Source organism: Canis lupus, chromosome 30 (genome assembly GCF_011100685.1).
Source record: "Canis lupus familiaris isolate Mischka breed German Shepherd chromosome 30, alternate assembly UU_Cfam_GSD_1.0, whole genome shotgun sequence".
NCBI lineage: Eukaryota > Metazoa > Chordata > Mammalia > Carnivora > Canidae > Canis > Canis lupus.
The window spans coordinates 4,591,297-4,611,067 of record NC_049251.1 but is presented as its reverse complement, the minus strand read 5'-3'; the positions used below and the strand labels follow the sequence as shown (position 1 = coordinate 4,611,067).

The window sequence follows — 19,771 nt, the reverse complement described above, 5'->3', positions numbered from 1 at the left end:
TGGAGTGGACAGCACATCCTCAAATGGGAAGAATAGAGAAATACCAAACACCTAAACCCTAAAAGTCACAAAGTACCCAAGCTCATGTTTACTTTGAAAACACTTAAGTACTATGAATAAGAAGACACTTCAGGAGGACCTTGGGTGCAAATTCTATCCATCTAGAATTTATACCCCAGCCTCCTTTTAAAAGTTGGGGTACTTTACAAAATTAGTTGTGTGAATTATTACATTTTCTCAGTTATTTCCCCAGGGCAACATTTCAAAGGCAAATCCATCATTTCAACTGATTTAGTGTTTGATGCCAGAGAACTTATAATTGATATGACAACCAAAATGGTTAGTGATCACCATACTGGTAAAGCCTGGGCTGACGACACAAATAGACGAACTGCTCAACTTCCAACACAGACTACCACGGACTTGCTCTAATAAATTTCGAGCTTACTTCTCAACTTTACATTTCTAACTTTCTGAATACTACAATTTAGTAATGTGCTATAAAATATAAAAGGTTTTCTTATATAAATATTGCCTACTGCAAATAGGTTTTGTCACATAGTCTTAGTATTAGGTAGAGGGGGAATGGGGTCTCCTTTCCTTGGCTCAGTTCTCGAAAGATTACAAGGTAATCCAGAGTTCAGTCAGACGTTTATCTTAAGGCACAAAGAGATTTATGGGTTCTGGATATATAAAAGTCTGCTTAAAATAAAAAAAATTATTGGAATTTTCATCTTTGGCAAAGTCAAATAACTAAAGGATTAAGGCTGATACATGTTGCCCTATAAATCTATCGTTGACCAAACGTGACACAATGCTTCAGGTATGTCAAATTCCAACTTTTTCTAAATGGGTAGTTAAAATTTTCTCTCACAATAAATACTTCACGATAAGAAAAATCTTGTTGGCTACCAACACAGTCCTCAAAAGCAAACTTTCCAATTGTACAGATCTACAAAGGTAGGTCAATGCTGGAAAGGGAGGGGAAATTAGAAGTTGGAACCTTCTGGGTCATTAGCAAAAAAAAAAAAAGGCCATGTAATGGAATACAGTTAAACGGTTCTTAGAAAAAAATAAAATATAACCTGGCCTTGCAGTTATCAAACACTTCCAGAATATATAAGGGCAGCTTGTATATTAGCAGCCCACAGGGGTTAGCCAGTAAGTACCAGCTGAGCAGATACAGGACCGCAGGGATGAATAACACTGTAGAGCTCCTGCCCCAGGAGAAGCTGGGAGTGATAACGTGCATTTGAAAAAAGAAATCCTTTGCTGTAACCTTTAGCCATATTGGGAACGAGAGTTACTTTTAAAAGGGAGAAGATAAGGGGCACCTAGATGGCTCAGTGGTTGAGCATCTGCCTTTAGCTCAGGGCGTGATCCCAGGGTCCTGGGATTGAGTCCCACATGGGGCTCCCTACAGGGAGCCTGCTTCTCCCTCTGCCTGTGTCTCTGCCCCTCTCTCTGGGTCTCTCATGAATAAATAAAACCTTAAAAAAAATAAAGAGGGAAAAGATGAGCCTTAAAAGTATGCCCAAATTGCATATCCTGAAGAGCCAGTTGTAGAGGTTCTGCTGTTTGGAATCTAGGTTTTCCAGATTGTTACAGGGAGAGGATGCAGTGGCTTAAGATCTGGTAGGAAGCAACAGTCCCCCCGCTGGAAGGGATGCTACTGGTGTCTGTGGTCACAAAGTGAGCTGGGCAGGGATTGGTGGCGGCCAAGGAAAACTAAACATCCAGGAGCCAATTGCTGCACGCAGGTGGCTCTCGAGTCCTTTAAATACAATCAGTTTAGGTTAGGCTTTTGTTTACAGTAGCTTTTATCTATAAGATAAGGTTGTAAAAATGTCAAAGTGAAGTACTACCATTCCTGGCAGTATCTCAGCAGGTTCATCTGTTTTACTTCTTCCTACCTTTCCAAATACCTTAAGGTGTTTAAGATGAAGTGAAAAGATATCAAACTATTAAAGTGAACTGTATTTGTGTATGACACAGGGATTTGCATCCGGTGAACCACAACCCCGGTGAACCACTGCGGTGCCTGTGTTGTTCCCAAGTGCGGCAGGAGGAGCCTGCGGGTGCCCCTCACTGCTCTACTCTTCAACATATCAGCTCTACAGAATGATCTTTATATGCCCTTTTCAATAGTGTGCCTTTAAGAAAGAGGGGAGTCTGATGGCTGTAAGTCGGGGTAAGGCTTGGAAATAGAGAATTGGGCTCGGGGAAAGAATATAGCAAATGTTCTCATTTTATTGTTTAAACTGAACTTTGAAGGTCAATGGTATAGTTACAAAAATTTCAGTTTAAGCCCAGAAAGATCCAACCTGATGTTGTGTTTAAAGGCATTTTTTAGTTAATGGATCCGTAAAATGAGGCTGAACTGGGAAAGTGGGTGATGGGGGTGGGGAGCTCCAAGAGTGTGAAAAGCACCCCTCTTCCCCTGGGCCAGCTGCAGACGCAGGGCAAGGTGGTAGGCAGGATGGCCATGAGCAGCAGATCCACGGGAGGGCAGGTCGGCTGGTGGGGACCTGCCAACAGACCTTAATGCTGGAGAGGGTGGCAGGCTCTCTGGAGTATGTTAGGGTTAGGATAGTCTCCACTGGGTGGACCCTCACCTGTCATTCTTTGGGTTTTGAGTCATTCTCCAGGTCTGGGCTTTGTGAGTAATCATTCTGTTTGATCCGCTTCTCAATACAACTAAAGTAAGGCATTCTGGTGAACATAATGCGCTGCGGTTACCTCGTTTCTGGCTCTGCTCACCTAGAGTCAAAGAATGCTTGACTCATCTATGGGTATGGTCCCCATCTTTGTGAGTGGAAGGGGATGGAGACAGTTTGATTATTACTTCCTTGAGTACAATAATACCGCTGATAATCCTATTTACAGTCACCATAACCATCGTCCTAGCAGTAGCTGGTACTTACGGAGCCATCACTATGTGCCAGCTACTCTTCTGAGCTCTTTGCACACGTAGGCTCATTTAAAACCAAAGCTCCATGAGCAGCTAATAGGAGTGCTTATATTTTAATGTTGAGAAAACTATTAGAGCTCCACTAAACAGATCACAGGGACAATGAAGAGAACTAACACAGGAGTGCTTTCTTAGGCCTACCACTGTGCCTACCACTTCACACGGTCATTGAACTTAAAATCTGCAATGAGCTGATGAGGTCAGAATTACCAAGTGCCATTTTACCAAAGGGGGGAAAAAACACTGATGCAGAGGTGAGGTACCATATCATACAAGGAATAAAGCTCCAAGGTGGCCACAATGCCAACCCACATCAGTCCCAGGTTGACCTCCCTCACACTGTTTTTCTTTAAAGATTTATTCATGAGAGACATAGAGACAGAGGCAGAGACACAGGCAGAGACACAGGCAGAGGGAGAAGCAGGCTCCTCTTGGGGAGCCCAATGTGGGGCTCAATTCCGGGACCCCGGGGTTATGACCTGAACCAATGGCAGATACTCAATCGCTTAGTCACCCAGGTGCCCTCCTCACACTGTTTTGTGCTTGGGGCTCCCCCTCAATACTTTCTCAAACCCTTAAGAACATCACTCCAAACCCCTTCCCACCCCCATCTCTAGTTAAGCTCCTGTATGTGTAGCTTCAACACAAGCTCTGTAGGACAGGACTCTTCCACACGGTACAAGTCCTTCGTCTTCCAGACAATGTGGGTGTTGGAAGATGATCATCTTCATGGATCTCCCATTTTTAATTCCCTGTGTCCTCCTGGTCTATCTAGAAAGCAGGCATAATAGCCTTGAAATCCTGGAGCCACGGTGGATTTGAGAATCAGCTTCACAGTACTTTCCCTTGTGTATGTTCATTGTTGCCCCATTACAAGAATTCTTACCCAAGGGTAGAATCTAATAAAGAAACTTCCCCAACCCTTGTTCCCCCCTTCCCAATCCATGAATGGGTAAATTTATGGCCGGAGGTCTGGAAATAAACCCACTTACAAGAAGAAAACTGGATAGTCCAGTACTCATCAAGGCAGGGCCAGAAGTACCTCACCCAGACTCACTGCCAGGGGAGAAAAGTCAAAAGGGGGAACCAATGGGTATGACATGTGAGTTGAGAGTTGAACATCTCCTACTTTATAACTAAATTAGATGCTTCTCTAAGCCAGGAGGCAGGAAAGGTCACCTCACAGTCATTCCTGCCTTTAGAAAGAAAGGCGGGTCAGCATCATGTGACCAGGAGAAACTACTCCAAAAGAGACTTGATAGAAAACCAGGTGATGTCAGTGATTTAAATTTAAATATGGGGGATCCCTGCGTGGCTCAGCAGTTTAGCGCCTGCCTTTGGCCCAGGGCGTGATCCTGGAGTCCTGGGATTGAGTCCCGCATCAGGCTCCCCGCAGGGACCCTGCTTCTCCCTCTACCTGTGTCTCTACCTCTGTTTCTCATAAATAAAATCTTAATAAGAATAGCCTTGAGTAAAACAAACAAACAAACAAAGAATAGCCTTGAGTATCTTAAACTAATATTTAAAGACTGTAGAGAGATGATAAAGGAAACTTCTGACTCAGGGAACAAAAGATGGCTGCTGTTTGAGATTCCCCTGACAACAGTAACACAAAACAAACATTTGGGGCCCCAAGGCTTGCCCTTAAAGTGGATGGGGACCTCACAGTAGGTCTTCAGGAAGCCCAGGAGCAAGCACCCGGTTTCTTTTCTTTTTTTTAAGATTTTATTTATTTATTCATGAGAGATACAGAGAGAGAGAGAGAGAAAGAGAGAGAGAGAGAGAGAGAGAGGCAGAGACACAGGCAGAGGGAGAAGCAGGCTCCATGCAGGGAGCCGAAGGACTCGATCCCAAGTCCCCGAGATCACGACCTGAGCCAAAGGCAGACGCTAAACTGCTGAGCCACCCAGGGATCCTCAAGCACCCGGTTTCTAAAATGTGGCCAGTTCCTTTGTTTTCTTGTGGTTGAGAAGCTGCTTTATTGGACAACTGTAGGAAAGAAACATTAGATGAAGGAATTTTTTTTTTTTTAAGTAACAGGTAAAGGATGATTCAATGGACAGGTCATGCTTCTGTGAACTCTGGTTCTGTCTTAAGACCACAGACGAAGGGCACCTGCGTGGCTCAGTGGTTGAGTGTCTGCCTTTGGCTCAGGTTGTGATCCCGGGGTTCCAGGATCAAGTCCCACTTCGGGCTCCTTGCAAGGAGCTTCTTCTCTTTCTATGTCTCTGCCTCTCTCTGTGTCTCTCATGAATAAATAAAAAAATCTTTAAAAATATAAATAAAAAAAGATCACAGATGAGAAACCCACCGTGCCTCCCTCAGGTGTTCCAGTCCCCATACAATGCTAGCCTCCTTCCTGTCCTCACTGCACAACACAGAGCGTCACCTTCTGCCTTCCCGAGTAGGGTCCACGATGACACGAACACAGCCACCGTCTTCTAGGTGCTCTTAGAAGTCGGGGAGACATACAAGTTAGGAGGCTGTGTGAGGAGGAGGAGGCCCATGTTGCCAGAGAACAGTGGCAGCCCGGAGGAGGTCAGGGAAGGCCTGGAGCAGAGAGGAGGCAACCTCTGGAATAAGTCTCTAAATCAAGGTTCACTGACTGAGTGGTAGGGAAGAGGCTTCCAGCAGGGGGACAGGCACAGGAGAGCAAGGGGGCCTCTGAAGTGTTGCAGGAAGAGAACCAGAGAACCAGGACTGTGGGCAGGGAGAAGCTGGGTGGGAGGTGGGTGGGGCGCTGAGGGCCTTGGGGCCCAGTCGAGGCCTTCTGAGACCGTCTGCCCCGGGGGAGGTTCCTCATCCCACCGATCCCAGGGCAGGCCCACCAGCCCTTTGCCCCAGGGGGATCTGCTTTCCTGAAACCCAAATACCCAGGGCTACATTTCTGTGTGCAATTTCTGAGCTAAATATTTACTTTTGTGGGGCCAAAGTATCTACTACAGCTCACTTATTTGGGGGTAAACACATTAGAGCAAAGTATACATTAAAACAACTCTCTCCCACTCCACCCACATTTCCACTCCATACAGAGGAAAGACTGCCATTCAAAAAAAAAAAAAAAAAAAAAAAAACCCAAAACAACAACAACAAAAAACAAACCAGTAAAACTATCCTGAGGGCTCAACTTTCCGGAGTCCTTGGGACAAAGTCTGTTATGTAAACAGTCACAGCCTGGCTCTGCAGGGTTCCTCCAATTTGTGTTCTTTGAGGAGTCTGCTGGCGTGAGGCGACCAGCTAACCGCTTCCTTAGTGACTTACCCAGCAACCTTATTTTTACTTAACAGGAGTCACTGGTGAAATTTTATGAAGATAAGGACTTCCAAGAGTGAGTTGCCTTCTGGCTGTGGTTTTTTTTGTTTGTTTGTTTATTTTTATTTATTTATTTATTTTGATGAAAAGCAAGACAAGGCAGCACTACGCAAACCTGTAGTTTTTACTTGGCCGACTCTGTGGCCTCAAATTGGCCTCACGAAGGCCGCTGGGGCCCGAGATGTGGTTTGACTGCATCGAGCTGAAAGCAATCTGTCAGCGTGGAGAGGAGTTACGGAGGTTCTTTTAAACATTTAGTTAAGCTTGTGACTGTCTTCTGTAAGAGGCATTTCTGGCTGCACAGGCCTCGTCCTGGGTGACATGAGCTATGGAAGGAGGTCCCCGCAGCCAGAGAGCTGGTCCACCCAGGTTGCCATGAACTGGTTAATAAGTGCTTATTTTTAGGGCTTGAACCAACAGGCCCTGCTGAGGCCACTGCAAGACCATTTTGGAAGCCATCTGTGAGTACCTCACGCTTGCCCAAGACCTTACTTTTTGTGCGGTGGTTGTTGTAGCTAAAGTCCTGCTCAGGCTAAGTACAGTTTAATGCCAAAACCAGAAAACCCTACCCTTCTCCGTTGTAAAAGAGGGTCAACTGCTAAAACAGATCCATGTCACTATTTAAAGAAACATTTGGGGAAGGAGAAGAAAAAGATGACCAACTAGCTGTGGCAACTGAGGGAGTCTAAGCTCTCATTCAACACTAGATACTAAGTAACAAAAATTCCTGATATTAGGTTTAAACACTTACATAAACCCTAATTGGGCCTGCTATTATTTTTTCCAGTGTTTTATGTCAGCTCCACGCTCAGCATGGGACACAGTGCAGGGCTCGAACTCATGACCCCGAGATTAAGACCTGAGCGGAGATCAAGAGTCGGATACTTAACTGACTGAGCTACCCAGGTGTCCCCAGGCTTCCTATTTTTTAATGAGATATTTATGACTACAGATAGGCTACAAATGCTATAAAATATTTGGACTTGTAAGATTCACTTTGATTTATGGGACTTACAATTCTATGGGATTCAGAAGCAAAATGGCAAAGTAAACTGGTCTCTCATTGTCAGACACTAAACTTAAAAGATGTTACAGTTACAAATTTATTTATTTCGGTTTAATGTTTATCACTTCCACAGAGACAGAATGTTCTATGAAAGCAGTACATGGTCTACTTCAGCATTACCTGGCGTTTAGCAGGGTATGGCACCTAGTAGACATTGAATAAATGTTTGTTAAATAAATGAATGGCAGGTAGAAGAGTTATGGGGATAGCTTTGCACAGCTATTTCGCTTAGGTCTGGTCTAGAAATTGAACCTAATGGCAAATAGAATGAGCTGAATAGCTTAAAAAAAAAGTGCTATTACTTGCTTTACTTAATCATTTGCCTTTGTTTATTTCAAGAGTTTTCCTACTTCCCCAAGCAGGAGAGGCATTGGTTTCAACTAGCACAGCCAGAGGGAAGTTACTGCTTTTCACACTTTCCAGGTCTTCTCTCAGGGAGTTTGCTGGAATAGTTTTACAAGAAAAAATATGCGTGGGACTTTTTATCTTTTAAATTTTCATCTCAATCTTTGTGGCATGTAATATAGTAACCACCAGCATGCCTTCCTTTTACCTTTCAAGTCAACACACATCCACTTCTAGCCAGATTTCTGCATAACAAACAGCCTGGGAAAAATGTATTTAGAATTTAGGACTGGGGAAGATTGCTAGCTAGCAACAGTCCCGATCAATTGCCAGAGTCTGTGCTTGAGGCTGAAGATCAAGGTGCTATTTTATTTAGATTTCCTAGAAAGACATCGAAGATCTCAGGAGACCAAAAGTCCGGTCTGTAAAGTTGTTACATCCACAATCAGATCAGCTGGGTTCCTAACGGGGACACATATGGCAATTTACCACCACAATTTCCACAGGGAAGCAACCCTTGTGCCTTCTGTCTATTTTCATGATCTATCCAACACAGATCAATCACCCTGAGCTCCTGACACGTTTATAATGCCCTTTAGGCTTATTTATGGACCAAGCATACGTTTTACAGAAACAGACTACAGTCACATTTGAAAGAATTCTTTTATCTTACCTGAGACTATGCATTGGGTAATCTAGACTGGATCGCTCTTTAGTAGGAGTAAGAGTGCCCATGTCCTATTTTGAAGGCTCTTAACTATGATGCCTTCAGATGGTCAGATGCTCTTAAGCTCTCCAGCAGATCAGACATTTAAGAAGACGGAAATAATAACTTTCATGAGAAAGAAGGAGATCTTGTGTGGGCCACAATTTTAAGAGGAAGTCTTTTAGACTGGGATATTCAGACGTTGTTTTAATTTGAGAGATGGTTCACATAAAGGGCTTGTTCTCTTATTGAAACTCAATTTGTCAGGATTAATGCCACTCATTCGGCAAATATAAAACGTGTGTAGTAGTATAACAGCAAAAGTTCTCATTTTGTGCCTTCCTTTTGCTTAGGCTATTTATGAACTTAAAAAAATATATGCCATGAAAAACAAAAGAGGTCATTTTTTTTTAAAGTGCTTACTATAATTTGATTACATTTAAAATGTTTCAGAATCTATTTACTCTAAAGGATTGAACATAATTAGCTCAAGAAAATGGTTTACAATTTTGGGACCCTTCAATGTGTGTGTGTGTGTGTGTGTGTGTGTGTGTGTGTGTGTAGGGGAGAGAGAGAGGTTAAGTTTTTTCAGGCAACTATATATAAAATTACCCAGAGTGAAAGGACAGTAATTATCCAGGGAATTGAGGCACTAGGGACAGGCAGTGTAGGACATTTTGGACTTCTGCAGCCACTTTACTTACATTTTGGGAAACAAGAGGAAAAAGAAAAGCATAGTGTTTTAGTTTGCTAATCTGAGTAAGGCTAAAAGGAAGATATCTGGATTAAATGACCAAGTAAATTGTAAAGGTACTTTCTGTCCCCCCACCCCTCACCCCGGACGTGAGAAAATAACACCAATCACATTCACAGACATTTTAGGCTTTCTAAAAGAACATGGATCTTTTATTAGAGAGGATGAGATATTCAGCAAAACTAAGTGAGTTCCAGAGACTCAGGGGCAAGATGCTGCAGTTTAGGATGGAAGTCTGATTTATCTAGGGAGGGCAGAGGAACCCTGGAAAGTTCTGTTGCACTGTTTTACCCTCCAGTCCCTATTATATTTGTGACTTTTCCAGTGGAGTTAGACGGGAGTTCTTATGTTGTACATCTTCTCTCTTATAAGGTGATTAAAAGATTCAGTATTATTATTCAGAGTGTTTAAATGCTACATTTGATGTAATCAAGTGTTATTAAAATACAGTCAGGTAATAATTTTGTTTTAAAACTAATGGAGATATTTTACCTTTTGATGCCATCACTTCTGACAATCTATTTCTCACTCTGTATTCATAGACCTTTAAATTCTATATGACAGGATTTTTTTATCAGGCATCCCAAAATATCCAAAAGTAACACGGATGTCTAGCAGATTGTACTAGTTTTTTTTTTTTTAATTTTTATTTATTTATGATAGTCACACACACAGAGAGAGAGACAGAGAGAGGCAGAGACACAAGCAGAGGGAGAAGCAGGCTCCATGCACCGGGAGCCCGACGTGGGATTCGATCCCAGGTCTCCAGGATCGCGCCCTGGGCCAAAGGCAGGCGCCAAACTGCTGCGCCACCCAGGGATCCCCTGTACTAGTTTGTTTAAGAAAATTTTTCAAGAATCATGTCTGAGTTCAAACTATTCTGTTTTTTTTTTTTTTTTTAAACTATTCAGTTTTTAATGTCATTGTTTCTCTTTAAATGTGGGGCAGCATTTTACCTTTTTAGGTAAGTATATTAGCCTCTGTCCAGTTTAATAACTAAGTTGTTTAATTCCTATCAAAAAGTATAAATATAATCATGCTCCTAATTTACAAAGGGAAATATGAGAGGTTATACACGCTATCTGATGTTGGTCTTTAAGGATTCCTACAGCTACACACTGGAAATGAAATTAAAAGGACCCATAACATTTTTCAAACAGAAATCAGTCCTTAAGTGACACAACTGATTCTATCTATAGTACAAATAAAATCTGTTTCAGTATTAGTAAAAGGTGTAAAGATGTATATAGGCTAAGTGCTAGGCCAAGAACATAGCAACTTATTTAATATTAGCTAACTTGATAGATTATGTGAGTTAAATGCATATTCACTATAATCTGAAAACAGTTTTGGGGACAATAGGAGATGGGATATTCAAACAAAGGACTGAGTAACTTTTTAAATTAGAATCTGTCATCACTTGTATATAAAGAGGTGAAGGGGTAGGGAGGTTAGAGGGTCAAACTCCCTGGCTTGGAATGACACAGATGTGGTCTTTGATATGATATGAGCTCAGAGTATGAAACCACTGCTACGTATGATTGCACTATAATTTCTAAAGAGCTACTACAGTTTGGGGGTGGGTGGAGTGGCAGTGGGGGAGATGTCACTGGTGAGAATATTTCTATGTGGTTCTGAAGGGTGAGGATGAACAGGTAAGATGGAAAAGGATGGAAAGGTGAGGATAAAAATAAAGGCCTTTGTATCTGGCACTTAGGAGCTTCCTCCAAGAGTCCGTTTGAAATCAGCATGGTAGGCGATTAAAAGAATGAACCTAGAACTCAAGAAAAAGATCTGAACTGATGATACTAATTTGGAAATTATGTTGCAGAAAGCCATGTAGACCAGATTTGCTTAGGGGAGGGAATGAATAGAGAAGGGGTTCACAGATGGAAATGTGGGGCGGGGAGTGTCAGGAGCTGGCAGAGGAAGGCAAACCAGTGAAGAAGGTTGCAAAGCCACAGAGACATCAACAGGGTAAGGAGGAGAAGTGAGCAAGAGTGGGATCTCAGAGTCAAGGAAGAGAGGAGATTAACAGCGTCAAAGACAGAGTGTTCCGACAAGAGAAGGACCAGGTGCCCGTCTCTTTCGGGTATGACAGGTGGTGATGCAGTAGTGGCAGTTCGGGTCTAGAGGTAGAGAGCTCTGGGGAGTGAGACCCCAGCGCATAGGATGCTTTCAAGACATCTGGTGGCAAAGAAAGGAGAGCTAGAGGGAGAGACAGCAGGAGGAGTTGGAGAGCAGACTGGGGCTAGGGATTTGATATATTATTGGGAGTCTATATGGTGGGGTTGCATATGATCTTATACTGATAGAATTAAAGATCAGAGGGGGTCACAGTGAGAGGATAGGTCCACTGTGTGGGGAGTATGTTATACACACACAGTGGAAAAGTGACTACAACTTTGGAATCTACAGATCTAGCAGTTTCAGAATTACAATTTTTTTTTAATTTTAAAAAAAGATGAGTGTTATTAAGCAGAGTTGGGAGGAGATACCCAATTTGTACCCATCATTCACTATACTGTAAATTCACAGGACGGAGAACCTAGATTTTATCTAAAAGAACACAAGGCTACTTTAAAAGTATGTAGCTTTAGTTTTGTTGCCTGGAACTTTTTTTTTTTTTTTAAGATTTTTATTTATTTATTCATGATAGACACAGAGAGAGAGAGAGAGAGAGAGAGAGAGAGAGAGGTAGAGATACAGGCAGAGGGAGAAGCAGGCTCCATGCAGGAGCCCGATGTGCGACTCGATCCCGGGTCTCCAGCATCACGCCCCAGGCCAAAGGCAGGCACCAAACTACTGAGCCACTCAGGGATCCCCAAGCCTGGAACTTTTATTAAGGGTGAAGTCAACTTTATGTTAAGGACACACATGGTAACTTAGAAATACTCCTTATTTGGTGCACTTTAATTTTCTCTTTAGGAGCACTGTCAGCATTTAACTCTGGAACCTTTGGAATGTCAGGATTAATGAGCTTAGTATTATATCGACATGGGTTATAGGTCTCCATGTTCGGTGTTGTTGATCTCAGTTTAATGAGGCTTTAGGTAGAATTATTAAAATACTAGCCAATGTTCTGGAAGGAATTTTACAGATGTCCGTGCAACCACTGTGATAGTGTGGGTTTAGCTATTTATATGGCATTGTCATATAAATAGAGGGTCAAACAGGTCCTAAGAAATAGAGGGTTAAGTTAAACTTCGGGCAAGCAGTGTCTCAGTTACAATGAATCTTGAGTTCAAGAATTATGGTGTAACCCCCAATCCTTCCTATGAAAAATACTTGAGCTCTGGAGAGATGCTCAACTTCCAATTAGTTGCCTGTACAAGGTAATGGGAACACTTTCTCCACCAGCCAGTCCCCCTGATGAGCCCATTTTCAAGGTGCCAAGTGTAGAACAGTCTCATCACTGGCTCAGGCTGTCATCAACTGCCCTTCTTTGGACTGAAGTATACATGTGAATGTGCGTATCCATGTCACTTTTATCTGGACAGGGCTTTGTCCTAAGTTCCCCCTTCAATACATTGCTACTGAACTTGCTGGGTCACAAAGTCATGCACTCCTAGAGGGTCAGTGATCACCCGACTTTTTTCAGGCGAACAACCAAAGCCCAGCAGGTCCAAGTGTGTGGCCCACCCAATGCTCTTTAGTTAACAGGAGAGTCCAGAAGAACATCAGAAAGACGGAGATTAGTGGTCATCATTGCTCAGGGCCTCTTGACAAATTACTACATTCATAATTTTACGATGCTGGGAAGCCAAGTACGTGAGAACAGCCTTAGCTCTTCTTTGATTGACGTATGGATATTTCCCTCGGCTGGTTCAACAGCTTGGAACTTCCTCCTATGTAAATGTTAAATCATTTACACCATTCTTAGAAATACACAAAAGTAAGAGCCAGAGGGGCCCATTTTCGTGAAATTGTGCAAAAGCCAACTGAGCCTTATAGCGCAGCACCCTGACATTTGGAATCAACTTCGTTAGATCATTCAGGGCGATAACTCATCTCCTCGTGGCTAAAACAAAGTACTACCTAAGTTAACAGTACTTGATGATGATGGTTTCACTCCGGCTGGAAAAAGTCATATGTGGTACTATGAAATCAGCATGGGAACGGTTTTGAAAACAAAATCTACAGGACCTCCAGCCTCTTTCTACACCAGTAGCCATGGTGCAATAATTATGTTTATGGGAGTGAGGGGAAAAAAAATAGAGGGGAGGAGAGGTGTGAAAAACATGAAGAAATCAAGAAGGGGGGGATTATCTAACCAAACAGAGCTAAAGGGAAAGGGGTGGGGTGCAGGGTACAGAGATTGGGGCACTCATCATTCCAGCATTATTTAAGACAAGGTCCACCAAAATTCCTACAAATCTTTAAGATTGGAGATTTTAGCCACAGAATGAGGGATTCTCCACTGCCGCAAAGTAAATGTAATAAGGGCAACAGGAAAATTTGGAGCCAACACATTCTTAAGCAAACAAGGGCACAAAGACCAGTGATATTTGATATTTCTTTTTTTACTTGTATACTGTCCAAATTGCATTCTAGGAATATGGCAAGAAAGTTAAATGTGAAGCTCTTCACAACTGCTTTAAGCAAGTACTGCTTTCTAGACGGCTTTCTTCCCCTGAAATAACTGACATAACTGCCTAGATGTCCAAGCTCATCACCACCACAGACAGCCACCACCGATCCTCCTCCACGGGGCTCCCTCAGCTACCACCTCCACCTCCAACCCTACAGTGAGACGCCACCCAGCCACCCCCCTCCCAGGGAAGTGCCAGGCACTCTGCCAGGCATTTTGCATACTTTATCTCAAATCTTTATGTGAGAGTTATTTTTAATCCACATTTTCCAGCAAATTCCAACTTATATTTCCCAAATGTTCACTATATGTTCACGTGAATCAAGACTCAGAGGCTCCAGCTCTTGCTCCCAAGTCTGTGCCTTGTTTAAACGAGGCAACATTTTAAGATCACGCAACAATTTAAAAATAATGAACATTTTGAGGCTTACTAAGTGAAAAGGGTTGCCACTAACTAACTGGGAGAAAGGTATGAAGAAGGTATTCCCATTTTGACAAAAAGGACTAAGTCCTGGATCTCTGGCATATAGTTTAATCTTAGATTTCCAGGGGAGAATTAGATAATGTACAAATTAGACACAGGAACTTGCAAAAAAACTTTTAAACAGCATAAAAAAAAAGGGCTTCCCCAATTGAAACATATGTTTTTATACAAATCTGCATGCTCCAATTAATCTGCTGAACTGCTGGTGTGCGGCCGGACCGCCTTCATCCTCTTTTTAAGTACAATGTACAATTTGTGGTCTGATTTCTAGCAAGAAAAGTGCACCTAATTTTGGCTCTCCCCATACTTAAACCTATTTTAGAAAATTAGAATTTAACCATAGCTTTACAGTCTTAAAAAAGAATTTATGCAGCTGCTGACAGGTCATTGATGTTGTAATACTCTGAGTACCCGAGGAGAGACTTTATGGTATTATCCCAATGAATGGCATAAAAGAGACTTGGATTTTAAAAATTCATCTCTACTTGTCATACATTATTAGGAAAGGAGGGGGAAGATATGGAGATTTCTTAGGATGAACTGACACAATGGCATGTTTTTCTGGTCCACCATGTCTGGTCAGCAGAACTCTTCTTCTCTGGCATAATAAACAACTGTAGTACAATGCCATGTTTGGAACGAGGCAAGTATATTTTTATTTTTTTAAGCTCTTGGCTCAAGAGAACAGTCTTATGGGAAATGGCTATTGTGTTTACTGTTATTTGATGATGAAATGTCATCTGACTAAAATACTTCTGTAATAAATTATTCCATTCAATAAAGCCATCAATAGTTTGGCTGGTTTAAAAATGCAATTGTATTATAATGCATGGAGAAATCCCCGATGAAACACTCCTGTATATATTAGTTCAGATCAACGCACACACAAGCGTGCTTGCTCGTGCTCTTGGCTCTTCTGGCTTAAGAGTTGTTTGCAACTTAAAAGTATCATTAAAAATTCAAAATCTCAAAATGTCATTACCATTTCTCAGCTTAGGATGGAATCAATGTGAAGCAAGAGCAAACATGCTGAATTTGCTAACGGAGAGTGATGATTGGCTAGAGGTGAATTAGCAGTATTTAAAAGCAATTTTCATCCGTTTTTCTTGTAAAATATAAGTGGCTGCATCACCATCAGATTTTTGCTGACCTTATGGAATAACCCCACCCACACACTTCTACGTGCAGTCAGGTCTCCTCTGTATGGTTTTTGTCATACCACTAACTTTTTACAGTGGTGTTTATCATATGTATTTGGACTAGAAGACTGAGTGATGAGAGTTTATTCTGGGAACGTCTCCCTGTTCATTGGAATAAGTGGAGACACCCTGGAAGAGCCAGGGTGAGTAGTTCGTCTCATAAAAGAAAACAAGCTCCTATTTCTTGGTCTGGTGGTGATCCATGACTACTTCTGAGAGAGGAATCCCTATTGAAGGAAAACCATGTATACTGGCCATGACTCTGCTAACACAAACTTAAACTATTCTCCTCTAAGACAAAAGCCTTTTGAGGAAATAAGCAGCCATTTTTTTAAGGAGGAAGGCCTCCAGGACCCCCTCTGAACACTGGGTGGTGTCCGGTGTGCTGCCTCCCTTGCTATATGGAATGCTGCCCCCGACCTGGATTGGCTTGCCAACTCCTCCAGTGTGTGCCTGAGAGCTCTGTGAAGACAGGGACTGGATCTTAGGTGTTCTGGTGTTCCTAAGCCCAAGCACTGGGCCCAGCACCCAGTTTGGTGCCTAAACAATGTTCATGGATGAAAACACAAAGGAGTAACTGACCTGAGTAAAGACCGCCAAGCTTCCGATAATCTAGACTACCATTCTGGATGACAGTTCAGTGCTCCCAATCTCATTGTGGCATCAAGACTCTTGGTTGTGTATTCCAACTTCTTTCCAAATTTTCATAGGGCTGAAATGAGTGTGCAATGAGTATGTTTTCCAGTTGTTGGAAAAGCAATGGACTTAAAATGTAAACTGGGTACCTACTATCTCTTTAGATGTATAGGCCATCAACTGTTCATTCAGTATATTAAGAAAAGTGCTGGAATAAGAAACTGAAGTCCTAGACTCCAGGCCTGATGCCGACTCTAACTGGCTATGTGACACTGGGTAAGGCTCAGACTTTTTAGATCCTTTTTTCTCATCTGTAAATAAGAAGCCTGTACACCACAATGATCTACAAAGTCCCTCTTGGGCCTAGTATTTCTTAATTCTATTACTTTAATAAAGATTTTATTTGAGAGGGTGAGAGAGCATAATTCCTTTTCAGAGATTCTATTTTAGAAAGAAAGTAGTACATAGGAGCAGGAAGAGGGGCAGGGAGAGAGGGAGAGAATCTCGAGTAGACTCTACACTGAGCATGGAGCCTGATGCAGAGCTCAATCTCACCACCCTGAGATCAGGACCTGAACCCAAACGAAGAGTGGATGCTTGACCCAGATGCCACAAGAGGGGCATCCTTTTCAAAAGCCAAAGAGAAGGTAGAGAGTGGAAGTAGGTCTAAATGTGAGAGCTTATAAAGGAATTCACCTGCTTAATCCTGTTTGATAGGATTCTAAGTACAGTAATATAATTATACCATAAGTGATTGCAGCCACTGGCTGAACCAATAGTTTAAAACAATTTAACATGCTTCATAGTTTTGGTTTACATAGGTCTCCTTTGAAGTAGGTTTCCTGACTCATCTTAGGGGGCTAATGGGGTTTTCTGATCCAAGCATTTGTTGGCATGAACTCACCGAGATGTAAGGGGGCTACCTGAGATAGAACTAGAAAGGACTTCAGAAACTAAGACTTTAGGAGTCACTTCTTCTGAAGGAGGGGAAAATCTCTGAATGACACTGAAATCTCAGGTCTCAAATTGGCACACAGCGCTTCCCATGTCTTAGCTTACTATGTGATGGAACGCTTTAATGTATAGAAAATTGAGACTCACTCTCCATTTGGAATCATTCTAAGCACAAATGACTGTGAGAGATCTGGATCAAAGACAAAACTTGTTTACACTTCAAGAGAGGGGAGTAAGGAATGCTGCTGATACTCAGTACAATATGACCAAAACATAAATGAGACCAGCTACCATATGCCAGTCAGGAAAGCAGTCTGTTTCACTGGACAACCTTCAGATGATGATAGTCACACTGCTATACCAACCTAGTTGTGTGATTTCTTATCCTTCCCCTCCCAGATTCTTTGGCAAAGAGATTGGAATTTTGCTGTCTGCCAGACCTGAACCCCAAGGTCTAATAAGCCGGGCAGTTGGTAAGCACAGGTGCTAAGATTTGAACTTGGGACCCACAAACTCTGGAATTACTGGTTCTTTCTATTACACCAGTGGTTCCTAAAATGTCAACAGAGAACACCAGATAGTTGGATCAGAAGTGACTGGGGGGGGGGAGGGCAGATAAAATGCATCTTTCTAGGTCTTAGACCCAGACTGCCTGATGTAGTAGGGCTGGAGGAGGTTCTGGGATCTATGTTTTAAGAGACTTAACTATTTCAGAGATAGTGCATGCATGAATGTGCAAAAGTTGGGGGAGGAGCAGAGGGAGAGACTCTCAAGCAGGCTCCCCACTGAGTGTGGAGCCTGACACAGGGCTCACTGTCACAGCCCACAAGATCCTGACCAGAGCTGATACCAAGAATCGGAGGTTCGGCCAACTGAGCCACACAGGTACTCCAGGAATCTATATTTTAAACAAGTATTTCCATTAATTCTGATGTGTAGCCAGGTTTGGGAATCATGGAGTTCCCGCTTTGGGCCACGATCTCCAGGAAAGGCCTTTGGTAGGGAGTGAGATTTTTAACACTGAAGAAACAACGTCAACTTCAGTATAGAGTGAGTTGTGAGATGGCCTTTAACGAAGGGGTCTGGCTTGTTTGTAAGAGAAGATGACAGTGGTCCCAGTCAGCACAGGTCTGAAGGAGGAGTAAGGCCAGGGATGCACCTAAAAATCAGATAGCTTGCAGCTTCATCATTTGGGACTCTAATGGATTGGTAGCTCCTGTGTTGAGAAGGATTCAGATGCAGGGAGTGGTGGCATACAGCCACACGGCAAACATGCCAGATACAGAACTTTATTTTAAAATGACAACATATGGTGTATTTTATAGTCCATCAAGATTGGCTTTGTTTAAATTGAATAGAAGATAAAAATAAGATGAATAGTAAAATTTAATTATCTCCTCCAAATTTTACTTGGCCCCTACAACTGTTTTTAATTATAGCTTCATGACTTTACCTGAATTCCTCAAGCGCAAATACTTTCTTTTAAAATTTATTTTCATCATATCTTTAGTGCAATGCAGAAAAGGAATCTTAAATATTTATTTCAGCATTTTATATTTTTATTGGTTTTGTAAACCACTGAAATTGTAGAGTGTACTTAGAGTGAGTTGATTCCATATGCAGTAAATCAACTGGAGGACAGACTACAGTGTACACCACTTACAAAGTGAATCACTACAGCTAAAAATATAACTTCTTCCCCTCCCACCCCTAAAACCTGCCAACGTCCAAACAACTGCAAAATTGCAGGCTAGAAAGAGGTGTACTGTACTCCAAGATAAATATATACAAATTAAGCTGGAAAACCTCAAGGTGTTATTGATTAATTCTCAGAAACATTTCACAATCAAGTCTCATAGACACGATTTCTCTGGGATAAGCGCAAGGAGAGGAAGAAAATGATTGCAGAGGATATGAAGGTGGAAAGGAGGCTTGTTAAAATATTTTAAAGGCAAAACAAAAGGAAAAGTGGGTAAGCTGGGAATGAAAAGGCAAACAACCACAAAAAGGAGTTTTAGATGCAATGAAACATTTTTAAGGACACAGAGCCTCTACTTCTCTATTTCAAGCGGCTTCCCAGGCTGGCCCCAGGTGTCTCTCATTCCTCTGCTCCCCGATCTGAGATATCTGTGGGAGTCCGTGGCTTCAGAACTTCCTGACAGCACTGGGTACCAGGCCAGGGAAAGCTGACTGAAGCAGCAGATAACGGAGAACAAGTACATGAAAGAGCAACAGGAGTCTTAAAACAATCAGTCCCAGCTAGCCCTGTGGTCACTGGGCACTTGGTATTCAGGATTATGTTCCCGGGCATGTGAACACTGCATGCTGTTCACAAGGGGCTGAAACACTGGGGGCGGGTGGGGTGGGAATCAAGTCAGTGAAGACCTGGAAGGAATAAGTCCGAGGCCTCCCCAGGAGAATCAGTTGGGTCATCAAGCCATACTTTTTCAATCAACTTAAAAGAAAAGAAAAAAAAAACAAAAACAAAAACAAAAAACCTTAAGATTTAGATCTAATGTCTTGAAACAGAGCCTAGTGAACTGGTGTGTGCCAGGTGCTTAATAAATATTTTCTAAATGTTGATTAGATGTCTGAATTTGTGTATGGTCTCAGTAGTTAGAAGCTGGCAGTCCTTAAATATTTAATACTAAGTTTCTGAAAAAGCCAGGTGAGGGGGGAGAGGCAATGAATTATTTTCAGATCTAAGGAAAAAAAAAAAAAAAAAAAAAACCCAAAGAGTATAGCTCAAGAAG

The 19,771-nt window shown here is 42.2% G+C and overlaps 1 protein-coding gene across 8 annotated transcripts in view; it reads right to left on the bottom strand.

The window, feature by feature from the left end:
* The window catches only part of CDIN1 (CDAN1 interacting nuclease 1), a 227,512-nt gene that overhangs the window by 27,147 nt on the left and 180,594 nt on the right, over positions 1-19,771 (bottom strand). The window contains exon 11 of one of the 8 annotated variants that reach the window (XM_038579983.1): positions 16,011-16,140. The exons of the other annotated variants lie outside the window; for them this stretch is intronic. Within the exon in view, the coding sequence (XP_038435911.1) occupies positions 16,092-16,140 (49 nt within the window). The 3' untranslated portion in view covers positions 16,011-16,091. Of the gene's footprint in view, positions 1-16,010; positions 16,141-19,771 lie in introns of those variants that run through there. 8 annotated transcript variants of the gene reach the window in all.